The following is a 12,396-nucleotide window of genomic DNA, read 5'->3' as shown; positions in this document are numbered from 1 at the left end:
TTAGTTTTCATTTTGATGCACTCTCCTGACCAATGACAACTTTCTTAATTTCTATTTTAATAATAACAATATAGGATATTTATATTGCGCACATATCAACCTTGTTAGGTGCTCAAGGCGCTCCTATATTACCCGGCTAAGCTAGGCGTTCATAGGGCACACAGCTTCTTAAGGAATTACTTCCTACCGGTTCCCATTTACCTCACCTGGGTCGAGTGCAGCACATCGTGGATCAGATTCGAACCCAAGACCCTCTGTTTCAAAGTCCGAACACTAATTCACTGGGCCACAACGCTACAATCCTTTTCTTGAAAAATAATGCTACAACTCGTATATCACAGGAAAGGAGGGAGGGTACCCCTTCAATATTTTGCAATACCGTGCTTACTATTCAATTTTCATTTTGTTAATATTGTACTGAAGAGTGAATTATAGTGCATCATAAAAATCAATCCCTCCATAGTTATTACCTTATATTATGTTTGCATAACATCACGGAATCATTTTATTCCTTGACTTTCAAACTAAAGGGGCGTTTTATTTACCAATGAGTTATAAAAAAAATAAAAATCTTAAATAAATTTACCTTTTTTCGACATGAAACTGCTATATTCATTTGTGTTGATGGGTTATGAACTCTTTGGTCACGAAGTCAGGTTTGACACATGTTGAAAACAATCTCTTTACTGGGACATTTCTTCTAAATTTTCTCTTCATGGAGAACAACATACTTTAAAAGAAACGATTGTCAAAGTGATCGGCCAATATTTTTAATTTGCAGAATAGCATTTTCTTTTAACTTGATCTACTAAAACGGGTTTTTTAATACGTCTCTCATGTATGTTTATCTCAACATCTCTTGCAATCACGGAGAGTTCGTGGCATAACCATTCCCACTCTTATTTCCTCCCGTTTATTGAGATATCATGCTATAACTCCTTTATTAAAAAAAGAAGGGTCTCCATTTAAAACTTTTGTGTTTGCTTTATTTGATTTTCATTATATTTGTATTTTCTTCGAGAAGCATTATAACGCAGGAAGCAATTGCGGGAATCTATCCTCGTGACAACCGATGTCATTATTCATCTCATTTATTATTGTATATTATGTTGGTATAATATCACGGCGTCATATATTCCTTGACTTTCAACCTAAAGGGGCTGTTTCATTTACAATGGTGTCTAAGAAAATAAATGAAATAAATTTACCATATTTGGTCATGAAACTGCTACATTCATTTTGATTGGGTAAGAAATCGTTGGGCATGTTGTCACGTGACACATATTAAAATCAGGAGCAATGCGGGTGTTCATCTTTTGGAAAGAAAAGTTATCATTTTACCCCGAGGTTTACACGTCCTCTCACTACATTTGAAGATGTTGAAGATTTCTTTTATTGGGATATTTCTTATGTAATTTCGCTACATGAGGAAGAAGAAGATACTTACAGAACCGATTGTCAAAATGATTGGCCAATATTTTTATTTGCAGAATATGATTTTGTAACTCGATCTACTCAGGTTAGTTTTTTCTGTCTTCGTTTTCATGGTTCTTGGTCGTCAATTGTACCTGTAACGCATTTAGCCAAAGGGAAGCAACGTGAAAATAAACTGCTATCGCTACTTCATCGGGACTTTTTAAACCCCAAACTGTTGGATTTCCAATAAAGAGGTAAGTAACATTTTAGAATAATTATGTTTAAGCAAGATGCCGAAAGGCTTTTACTTGAAGGTCAAGTCCACCTCATAAAAATATTGGTTTGAATAAATGGGGAAAAATCAAATTTCCACATAACAGTGATATACACAATTCAGTGACATGGACATGAAACAGTCGATAGTGTCCTTCACTCACTTTTTTTTCTTTTTTATTGTTCGAATTATATAATATTTCATTTTTTTCACAAATTTGACAATAAGGACCCGCTTGACTGAACAACATACTTTTAAACAATATACTTCTAAACAATACTAATTTTACATGTTATAGGAGGAATTAATCATTGTTTCAAATGGAGAAAAATAGAATGATATACATGTAGAACAAAATAAATAGTGAGTGGATAACGTCATCAGTCTCCTAATTTGCATACCGACCAGGATGTGCATATAACTATTTAGTGAAAATTTAAAAATGCCATAACTCTTTGTTTTACATCCGATTTTGATGATTCAGTGTTGTATTATTCAGTGCTGTATTTGTTGTATTTTTCTCTTTTTATTTGATTCAACTTTCTGTAGGGATGGACTTGGCCTTTAAAAAAAAATTAGTATACGGTTGATTAAATCAGCGTGAATGAGGTGATGGAGCCTTGAAGGGGCTTTTGGGTTTTTTCTTTTTTCAAATTAAGCTAAAAAGACTTAAAAAAGTAAGAGAATTAGAGAATGCGAGGGGGAGATTTTGCGTTTGTAGAATGAGAAATTGGCTACATAATACCCCCAGTATTTTAAGTATGTAAATTTTGTATTGATATAAGAAAATGAAATTTAGACTAAAATATCTAATTTAAAGAAAATTATATCTTTAACTCTACACCCTAATGATACAAATAAATTATGATCCAATGTCGAATTCTGATGTGCGCTTTTGTCACAGTGCGCCAAATTGACGCTTGTTTCCGTAGTTAGATACGCTATTTTATTCATGAGTCCACTCTTCAAACAGTTGACTCATGAATAAAAAACCGTTGAAAATTAAAGCTAAATTAAGCTTAATTTATGTAGGAAATCTGCATAAACCATGGACTCAACCGTAGGTTTTCAAAACCACCTTTGTGAATTCGGGCCATAGCATTCCCGAGTTTGACCCCGGACCATCCACATCACAAAGATGGCCGTTAGGAAAATATTATTCAATTTCCAAATAAATGCTGTAAGCATTTTTGGTAACTACGTCTGCACTTATTTAATAAATCGCCTGAGAAGCATAGTGACGTTAATTGATTCAACGCGCGCAAAAGCAATTTCGAGAAAATCGCATTTTAAGTTTGTAGGCAATGTTTGAAGATGGATTTCGCAATGTTATCGTTAATTATTTCCTTTAATTCTTCGCACAAGAAAAGTTAAAAATGTATTTAAACTTATATAAAGGAATTACGAGAAAATGTAAGTACTTCCAGATAATACAGTCGATTGAAAGTTAGTGCCCTCATGCTTTTCAAATCTTTTTGGATCGGTGGGCGCGCGTGGGGGCGTTAACTACTTAGCGCCCTTATACTTTTCATCGATTATTTACTTCACGAGAAATTAAAGGGCAGAACCCAGTACAGCGCATGCGCATTTTGAATCGAGTAGTGTAAACCACATGATTATGATTGTTTCGTTTTCCTTTTTTAAATTTTTTTTAGAACCTTTTCACAGGTCATTTGTATCTTTTACTAATCTTCATCTCCTTCTTTTCACATTCCTTTCTTTCTATTTTTTTTGTTTTTATTCTTCGTTTTATTTCTAACATGTTATTTTTTTCCTCATTAGAAGCAAACTTTTTTTCTAGTTTTCTCCTCTTCTTTTTGTGGCTTCGTCATATTTCCATTTATATCTTTTCCTTCTCAACATTTTTTGCTGTCTTTTCTTTCTCTGATTTACAACCTTATTTTCTATTTGTATTCTTGTTATTACTCTGTTTCATTTTCTTTATTTTTTTCGCTCTCTTTCATACATAATAGGTTGTTTTTAACAAATCAGTTTCTTTCTCTTCTCACATTCCTTTTGTTGTAACGTTCTTTCTGAAACATTTCTTCAAAATAATCTGAAATACAGATTATTATTATTGTAATTGATATCGTCTTTCAATATAATGCACAAATTTCTTTTTTTTTTGGGGGGGGGGGGGTGTTCTTTGATAAAATACATCCAATAAATGAAAATAAGCTGAAATAAAAAAAAAACATTGCAACCATTTTAAAGACATATTTTTAAAAGCATTACCTCTTTCTGTTGAGCACTATCTCTATTTTCAATAAAGCAAACTTTTAGTTCAGGCTATCCAATAATAGGTCTACCGGTAAACTCAAACGTCATGTATAAAGAAATGTGATGCAAATGTCAAAGGGTACCAATCAACTTTTGTTTATAAAACGTCTTATTTATTCCTGAAATACAAATTGTCCAAAATTTTCTTGCAATTTGATTAAAATCTTATTCTTAATCCTACTATGCTTTCCTGTTCTCATGCATATCAATTTTACAATGATATTCATTGTTTTAATATCAAGTTTGTGTATGAAATACGATTATATCGTATTATTGTGAATGTGGCCTTACAAGTCGCGGTCAGGGGTGACATCCTGGAGGCTAAAGTAATTCAATTTTATTAATTTTATTATGAAAACAAATCATAGGTGAATACAAGTGAGTATATTTGTTATAAAAGTGATATTTTTTTTTTAATTTGTAACTTGTGTTGGCCGTTGCATGGACTCACCACAGACAGGTTTGGTGCAGAGAGCTTATGAATCGGCTAAGTTAGGCCTAACTGTATTTGGCAGAACATTAATATAACGCAAGAAGTTTAAACTTTGATATCTCTGGTCATACTAGACAACTAGATAATTTTGTTATACTAAATATACTAGATAACTATCGTCTCTTTGACTTTATCATGAATAAAGACCAGTTTAGCCTATCCGATATGCGTCGGGCTAGTGGGCAAACTACTCACGGGCGAGGGCGCAGCCCGAGCGCCTATCATCACTAGTTATTTACCTTGTTCCGTTCTTAGAAATTCTACAAACCCCCAACTAAGCTTCAATATAAATATTCATAACTGTCCGCAAACACGGATCAATAAACGACGAGGCTTGAACGTGATCTAAAATGCGATGATATTTGATTGGATAAAAAATACAGTTGATCGCCACATAAGGGTTATCTCATGAATGATGCATAATAAAAAGTACGTCACGCATATGATAACCATATATGCATATTGATGACTTTACCAGTGATGATAGGCGCTCGGGCTTCGCCCTCGCCTGTCAGTCTGCTTCGCGCGACCAGTAACTTTCCCACTGGCGCATATCAGATAGGCTAAGACCAGGTTAGATCAATTTAGATCCTAACTTAGATCTAGACATATTCTTGCACACCCAACATCATAGGTTTGGGTAGATCTGTTTAAATGATTGTCGAATGCATTTACTACCACAAATTCTTAGAGGGTATTTCTTGATCAATTATCATAATTATGATCATAGAAAGATCAACAATACTTACCAATTTATAATTATTTGTTTTTTTTTGTGTGTGCATTGATATTTCGGGCTTGAAGAAACTATTAAGGGCATTCCATAATTAAAATAAATTTATGTAATTTTCACCAAATTTTGCAGTTTCTTTAGCACCGGAATATTTCATAATTATTATGCAAAAATTGATATGGTTTAATGATTTTGAATTTTTGTTATTGAGCTTTTATTTCTACCCAATTCAAACTTTTCATTTTTTTGCGCATTCAAATGTATTTGGCATTTGTATCAATGTGAGGAAATAAAAAAAAACACTCCACCATTTATTTGAATACTATAACACTATACAGCACTTAAGATCAGAGCAAAGTATTCAGAAATTGTATTGAAAAACATTGGTCTGTGGATTATTTTCAGCTAGTTAGCTAGATTGGATCTGAAGTAAGATTGCAAAACATGTGAAAAAAATCAGCTGATACCTATAGCTGATCACGAGTAATCTCATGTTCATCCATTATGACGTCAGTGTGCATAGCGTGGCATTGTTTTTAACGTCAGTGCGCGTAGCATAAAATCTGCCCAAATCATGATGCGCACAAACATAATACGAATATAACGTCAGTATACTTCTCAGGAATTGTGCGAAAAAAGAGTTAACGTCAAATGTTTCTGATAGATATCTTAATAAATATTTGACTTTGTGATTTTTCGATTAGACCAAACGAAAAAGATAGAAAAACTCTAAAAGATGTAAAAAAAATCGACACGGGGAAGAATTTTTTCAGTTAACGTCACTATGCTTCTCAGGCGATGTTATCTGTTTAAATCCCTCATACCACGGCTCGGTGTAAAAATGGCAGAGGTAAAAATGGCAAAGGGAAAAATAGCAGAGGTAAAAATGGCAAAGTTTAAAATGGCAGAGGTAATAATGCAGAGGTAAAAATGCCAGAGGTATAAATGGCCAGTCTTAAACCCCTATATGCCAAAAAAAAATCTAATAGCCCCTCCATGTACAGTAGATTAAATAAGAAAGGTTCTGAGAATAGAGATAATAGAATGGGTATTTTTTTTTGAAATCATACGTAGATTTTCTGCACCAAATTGATGACACCTGAGTTGGTTTTTCTTAATATATTCCTGGACTTTAATACACGCTCAGCCTTCTCATGTCGAATCGCTCTTTCAATATTCTAATTGAAGCACACTTTGGATCCCAAGTATTGTACTTAGTTCATTAAAGGGAAAATTCACCCTGACATAAAGTTTGTTGTAAAAAATAGTAGGAAATAATTAAAATGATATTGGTTAGGGCTTAAGGGAATCCATCAAAGATTTAAAAAGCTATTAGAATTTGATATTTCAATGGTGACGTTATTTGCGAGCAGTATTTTCCAAAGCTGGTGTACTACAAAATATCAATGAATTTTCATTAAAAAATAAAAATGTTCTTTTTTTTCAATTTCAATTTCAGTTTATTTCATTTTCAACAGAACATAGTAAAGTGGTCGAAATAATTACAATGAACTTTTTCAGACAATATAAATTGCTGCATGTACAATATATGACATTTTTCCATAAGTAAAACAAAACAAAGTATCATATATTAGCAAAATATCATTACAAAACAAGATTCTAAGAAAATGGAGGGACCCACTATAGAAAAAAAAAACAGTGCTTGTATTGTGTGGACGCCTATAAATAATTATTGTAGTATATCAACATATAGATCATTTCACATCCGCTCCTGAAAGATTTTTTTAGCAATCATGAATCACTGATTAAAAATGTGAACAGTAATAATACGGAGCAGCTGCCCGTATTATGACGTCATAGATCAAAAACTCAAACTTCCAATAACTTTCTTAATCTTTGATGGGGTTTCCCTAAACCTCCACCAATATTTTTTTTTGCTATTTTTAGAGTGAATCATTTGTCAGGGTGAATTTTCCCTTCAAAACAGGTCGATAGAATGGTACCTAAGAAAAACCTATGAATTTTAAATAAAATCCTTGATTCGCTACACATTTCAAAATTCATGCGGTAACCATAGAAATTAGATGAGGAACCTGACATCCACTTGGACTAGCTGCAATGAGGCATTGCTCTGAAAAAACTGAACACTAATTGCTATCATTATATCATTTACATTGAACTATATACCTATCATATTCGCATCCAATATGATGTTGATATATGAAAAATTACTTTTATTACGGAATGTTTTGTTATTTTTCTGTTATCAAAGTAATGCAAGTGGTTCGAAGAAATCCCGAACTTATCTATTTCAGTGTGTTAATGGTAGCGCACATTTGGTGTTTCGTTTTTAAATCACCTATTTATACATGTATATACCTGTAAATTGTACACAATTCAGCCTTTTGGCTGCAACGTGCAATGATTTTGAATAAAACCTTTTCAATTCAATTCAATTCAATTCAATTCGGGGCAGTGATGGGTTTGTTACGGTTAGTACTAGTTGTAGTAGTAGAAGTACCACTACTTGTTGCATACTGCTGGTTATATCCCCTTTAGTGTCCCGCCATTAAATGAATCCCCTGCAGAAAAGTTGACTCCCGGAGTGGACTACTAGTATTCCGAACCCCGGACGAAACGGCTTAGACATGATTTACTAGGTGATCGGTAATATTCATGACTCATGCACATTCATTAGGAAGACGTTCCTCATGGATGCATCATTCAGCTCAGATGTCAAGAGGCCCTGGCTCGCGTCAGGCCTAATTCGCTTTGCGAATTAGGAAAACCATCGCTTCGCTCGGGAAGCAGCCACCAGGGCCTCCACAGGAGGATAACATGCATCATGAATGTATACATTCAATGTACTGTTTTTTTTTTCATTTTCCTACTATCTGACCGCTCTCTCCATCTCTCTTTCATTTATACAGTCACCTTTCTCTTTCATTAAACATGCTGGTCTCTTTCCGTATACTGTACTTTACTCCATTTAATGTGTTAAAGGGGAAGTTCACCCTGACAAAAAGTTTATTGTAAAAATAGCAAAAAAAATAATAAAAAATATTGGCGAAGGTTTGAGAAAATTTCATCAAATAATTAAAAAGTTATTAGAATTTCAATTATTTGATTTGTGACGTCATATGCGAGCAGCATTCCTACATAGCGAATGGTAAAAAATCAATGAAATGTCATTTTCTCAGAAAATTGATAATGGTTTTTACTGTAGCTTTTGTATATCAATAGACAAATCATTTCACACCCGATCATGAATAGAAAACAAAATTAAGTTATCAGGAACCATACAAAATTTGAAATTCATGCATTTTATATTACATAACACATGGGGCAGCTGCTCGTTTATGACGTCACAAATCCAAAACTTTGAACTCTATTAACTTTTTTACTCTTTAACGGATTTTCCTCAAACCTTCACCAATATTTTTTACTATTTTTTCTGCTATTTTTACAACAGAGTTTTCTTCAGGGTGAACTTCCCCTTTAACTCTTATGGGTAGTAACTTATGAACTGTACCTGTTATTATGTCATATACATGTATTATCGCCCTGCCTATTGCCAGTGAAGGGGAGATTGTTCTATCATCTCTGGTAAAGGACCTGGGTTTAATGAAGATGGATTAATTCTTTTCAGTTAAAGGGGAAGTTCACCCTGAAGAAAGCATTGTTGTGAAAATAGCAGAAAAATAGTAAAAAATATTGAAGGTTTGAGGAAAATCCGTTAAAGAGTAAGAAAGTTATTAGAGTTCAAAATTTTGGATTTGTGACGTCATAAACGAGCAGCTGCCCCATGTGTTATGTAATATAAAATGTATGAATTTCAAATTTTGTATGGTTCCTGATGACTTAATTTTGTTTTCTTTTCATGATCGAGTATGAAATGATTTGTCTATTGATATACAAAAGTTACAGTGAAAACCATTTTCAATTTTCTGAGAAAATGACATTTCATTGATTTTATACCATTCGCTATGTAGGAATGCTGCTCGCATATGACGTCACAAATCAAATAATTGAAATTCTAATAACTTTTTAATTATTTGATGAATTTTTCTCAAACCTTCGGCAATATTTTTTATTATTTTTTCTGCTATTTTTACAATAAACTTTTTGTCAGGGTGAACTTCCCCTTTAACTTGCTTGGGAGCCATAGCAAAATTTAGTTCCAATGAAAGGATCGGATGTTTATTCTCATTCAACTGACGTTGGATAAGGTTGATTATTTCATTATGAAATAAAGGTAATATATATATATACATATATATATATATATATATATATATATATATATATATATATATATATATATATATATATATATATATATATGATGCTGCTTACAACAATAATAACAATGATAACAATACATTTTATAGTATCAACGATAATGATAATAATTAATAGTCGTGTAAATGGCGTCATCGATCTAGAAATAATGTATTCTGAGGCGTTTTAATATTACCTCGGCTAAAGCTCGAGTTGCCATTTTGGTCTGGGGCATGCATACAGTAAATTGATAATTCCTTTCAAGTAACCGTTCAATTCACCTGGGTTGAGCTCAGCACAATGCGGGAAATTTATCGTCGAAGGAAAACAAGTCATGGCTGGGATATGAACAAACGTCCCTCTGATTGAAATACGAGAGTCGAAACCACTAGACAACGACGTTGAATAGGCACATGCTTGGGGACGTTCTCAAAACTAAAGTTAAGCGTTAATTTCAACCCAAAGACACAGCCCCTTAAAAAAAAAAACCGAAAAAAATATATAAGTACATTTTTTTCGAAATTTTACCCGTTTCACGAATTGAAAGCTTTTAATAAAACAGTATCTAACTTATTAAAAAATGCCTTCCCCCAGCCGGAATTCACCCCAACATTTTTTTTTTTTGCGATAAATCTTTAGCTGAAAAAGCCCAGGCCACGTCGTTCCATGACTTATTACTTTCAAGTCACGCACATCTTGTGAGGTATATATAGGAGTGAACCTTAATGTTTGTCATTGTAATGTCTAACTTGTTTACCTTGGATTTCTATTGTAGTTATCCACCGGTGAAAATCTAGATTTCATTTATTGAACTATAAATGATGTGAAATTAAATGTTCATTTTTAATTAGATTATTTCAAACTCATCAATTCACGCTGTTACACAATTTTACATACTGTGCCTTAGTCGAATCCATGGAACAAATTCACCCTCTGTAATGGCTATGCCGCTACTCTAGAGCATCTGAAGATGTTTACCGGACTCTTAACATGACGGCAGAAAAATGATATCTCCGAGATTATACAGGTGCTATCAGGGAGAGCGTAATGGCGGATGGGGTCAGCTAAAAGGAGGGGGTGATCATATAGGGAATCACAATCAGGGCTCCGTAACACAAAGCTAAGTGATGCATAAAAAATATGAAAGAACATTTCTGATTGGTTCCTGGTCAGTATGTTGAAACAAATGCGCGTGTAACCTTGATCTTGATTGGTAATTCCATTTAGCTATTGATCGCTAATCTTTGTGTTACGGAGCTCAGATGTCATTTTTTACGTTTTTCGGCACATTTAATAAACAAAATAGTTGAGGGGGCTGAAACCCACAGCCCCGAGCTTGTAAAGGAACCCCTGTACAGCCGCTCTAGGCCCTGCTAGATGTAATTGTGCGAACTGCCCAACTCTGCACCCCCCCCCCCTTCATACAAAAAATACTCTAAGTTACGTTCAAGGTATCAGGTACGATCAATAACAAATTTTGCACAATCTTTTTGTATAATGTATAGAATTAATGTCCTAAACGAAGATGGGGTTGTTGACACGATCCCTGTTGCATAAAGGTTTATACCATTATGGTATTTTTGCCATCCAATGATAACCTGTAAATCCTTGATTTTGTTTGGTTGATGATCAGCAATACCATAGTAGTCACTTTTGGATGGCAAGGTTACCACGACAGTTATTTTTCTGCATCGGGGTTTTGACAATAAATACAAATACAGATTAACAGGGGTCGTAGGTTGTTATTTTATTGTCATTTACTACCTTTCATTTATATCTGTGATTTCTTCTTTCATGCATTGTATTTTCCCATACCTTGGGGAATTGACATGTACATTTGGAGAGCAATGAAAACGCCCCTTTTGTGATAATAGAATCAAGCAGTTAAAACACATTGTTTGGAACCCCTGTATTTTGAAAATCATATATCATATCATAAATTGGCAATCGTAAAAAGGTTTTAGTTTGGGTATTAAATAATTAATTAAAAATTCCTCACGGGAACGCTTAATTTGTTGTTCTGTTTTTCCCGTATTTTCTTGATAAATTTCCTATTTTTGTACGCGCTATGGTACTTTTTGTTTTTAGCGCCTCTAAATACCCATTATTATTATTATTATTATTATAAATGATTTCTTTATGCTCCTTTTGCTGTCATGCAGAAAATAGATAGGAATGTGTATTCAGAAGTAGTCATATCCCATTTTCTTTTTGTTTAACCAGAAGCCAATTTTGTTTCTGCCTGATATAGATATATAAGTCTTGTAGTGTATCAATGGCAGATCAAATAATTGAAATGTATCTATTATCATAGGGATGATGGCGACTCATTGTGGAACTACCGATGATCTTCTCTCCAAGTTGGCTGAAGACATTGAGACGGGTGAACAGATGGAGGGCTTAGGACGATCACTTGGATTCAAACATGCAGCTATCAGTAGATACACAGAGACCAACAGATTAGAAGGACGGGTCACGTGCAAGGGAACACGTGACATGCTGTTTGACTGGAGGCATACCGTGGAGCCAGCCGACCAGCATCCCAGGCTGAAACAAGCTCTCATTGATGCTCGTCTAGTCATGCTTGCTAAAACTCATCTCGAGGGGGTTTCAAGTACTCCAGGTACATATCTATCATTGAAATTGTTTCCATACCTTCCTTTTATCGACACAACTAAATATATCTAATTAGCATATCATCAGATCGAATCCAGCATATCCAGGAATTATTTTAGTATAGATGTTTGGTAATGCTATGTGTCTCGGTCGAGACCACCGTTTAAGAACGCTAAAGAAGGTCCCATTTTCCCCGTTCCACAGACCCTAAAATTAGGGGTTTGTTCCAGTGCACATTGACAAATTGCCGATGACTGTGTTCAACAGACAGCTGAAGCTCTGCACACGATTCGGATACCGCTGATGGATTCATCGCGCAGAAACATCATGACCAATTTCATG

The 12,396-nt window shown here is 34.0% G+C and overlaps 1 protein-coding gene across 1 annotated transcript in view; it reads left to right on the top strand.

Moving 5' to 3' along the window:
- Positions 1-11,757: 11,757 nt before the first annotated feature.
- LOC121417741 overlaps positions 11,758-12,396 on the top strand; it is a 53,709-nt gene continuing 53,070 nt past the window's right edge. The window contains exon 1 of the mRNA XM_041611474.1: positions 11,758-12,061. Within this exon, the coding sequence (XP_041467408.1) occupies positions 11,758-12,061 (304 nt within the window). The remainder of the gene's footprint in view (positions 12,062-12,396) is intronic.

This window comes from Lytechinus variegatus, chromosome 6 (assembly GCF_018143015.1).
Source record: "Lytechinus variegatus isolate NC3 chromosome 6, Lvar_3.0, whole genome shotgun sequence".
NCBI lineage: Eukaryota > Metazoa > Echinodermata > Echinoidea > Temnopleuroida > Toxopneustidae > Lytechinus > Lytechinus variegatus.
This window is presented reverse-complemented; position numbering and strand designations above follow the sequence as displayed.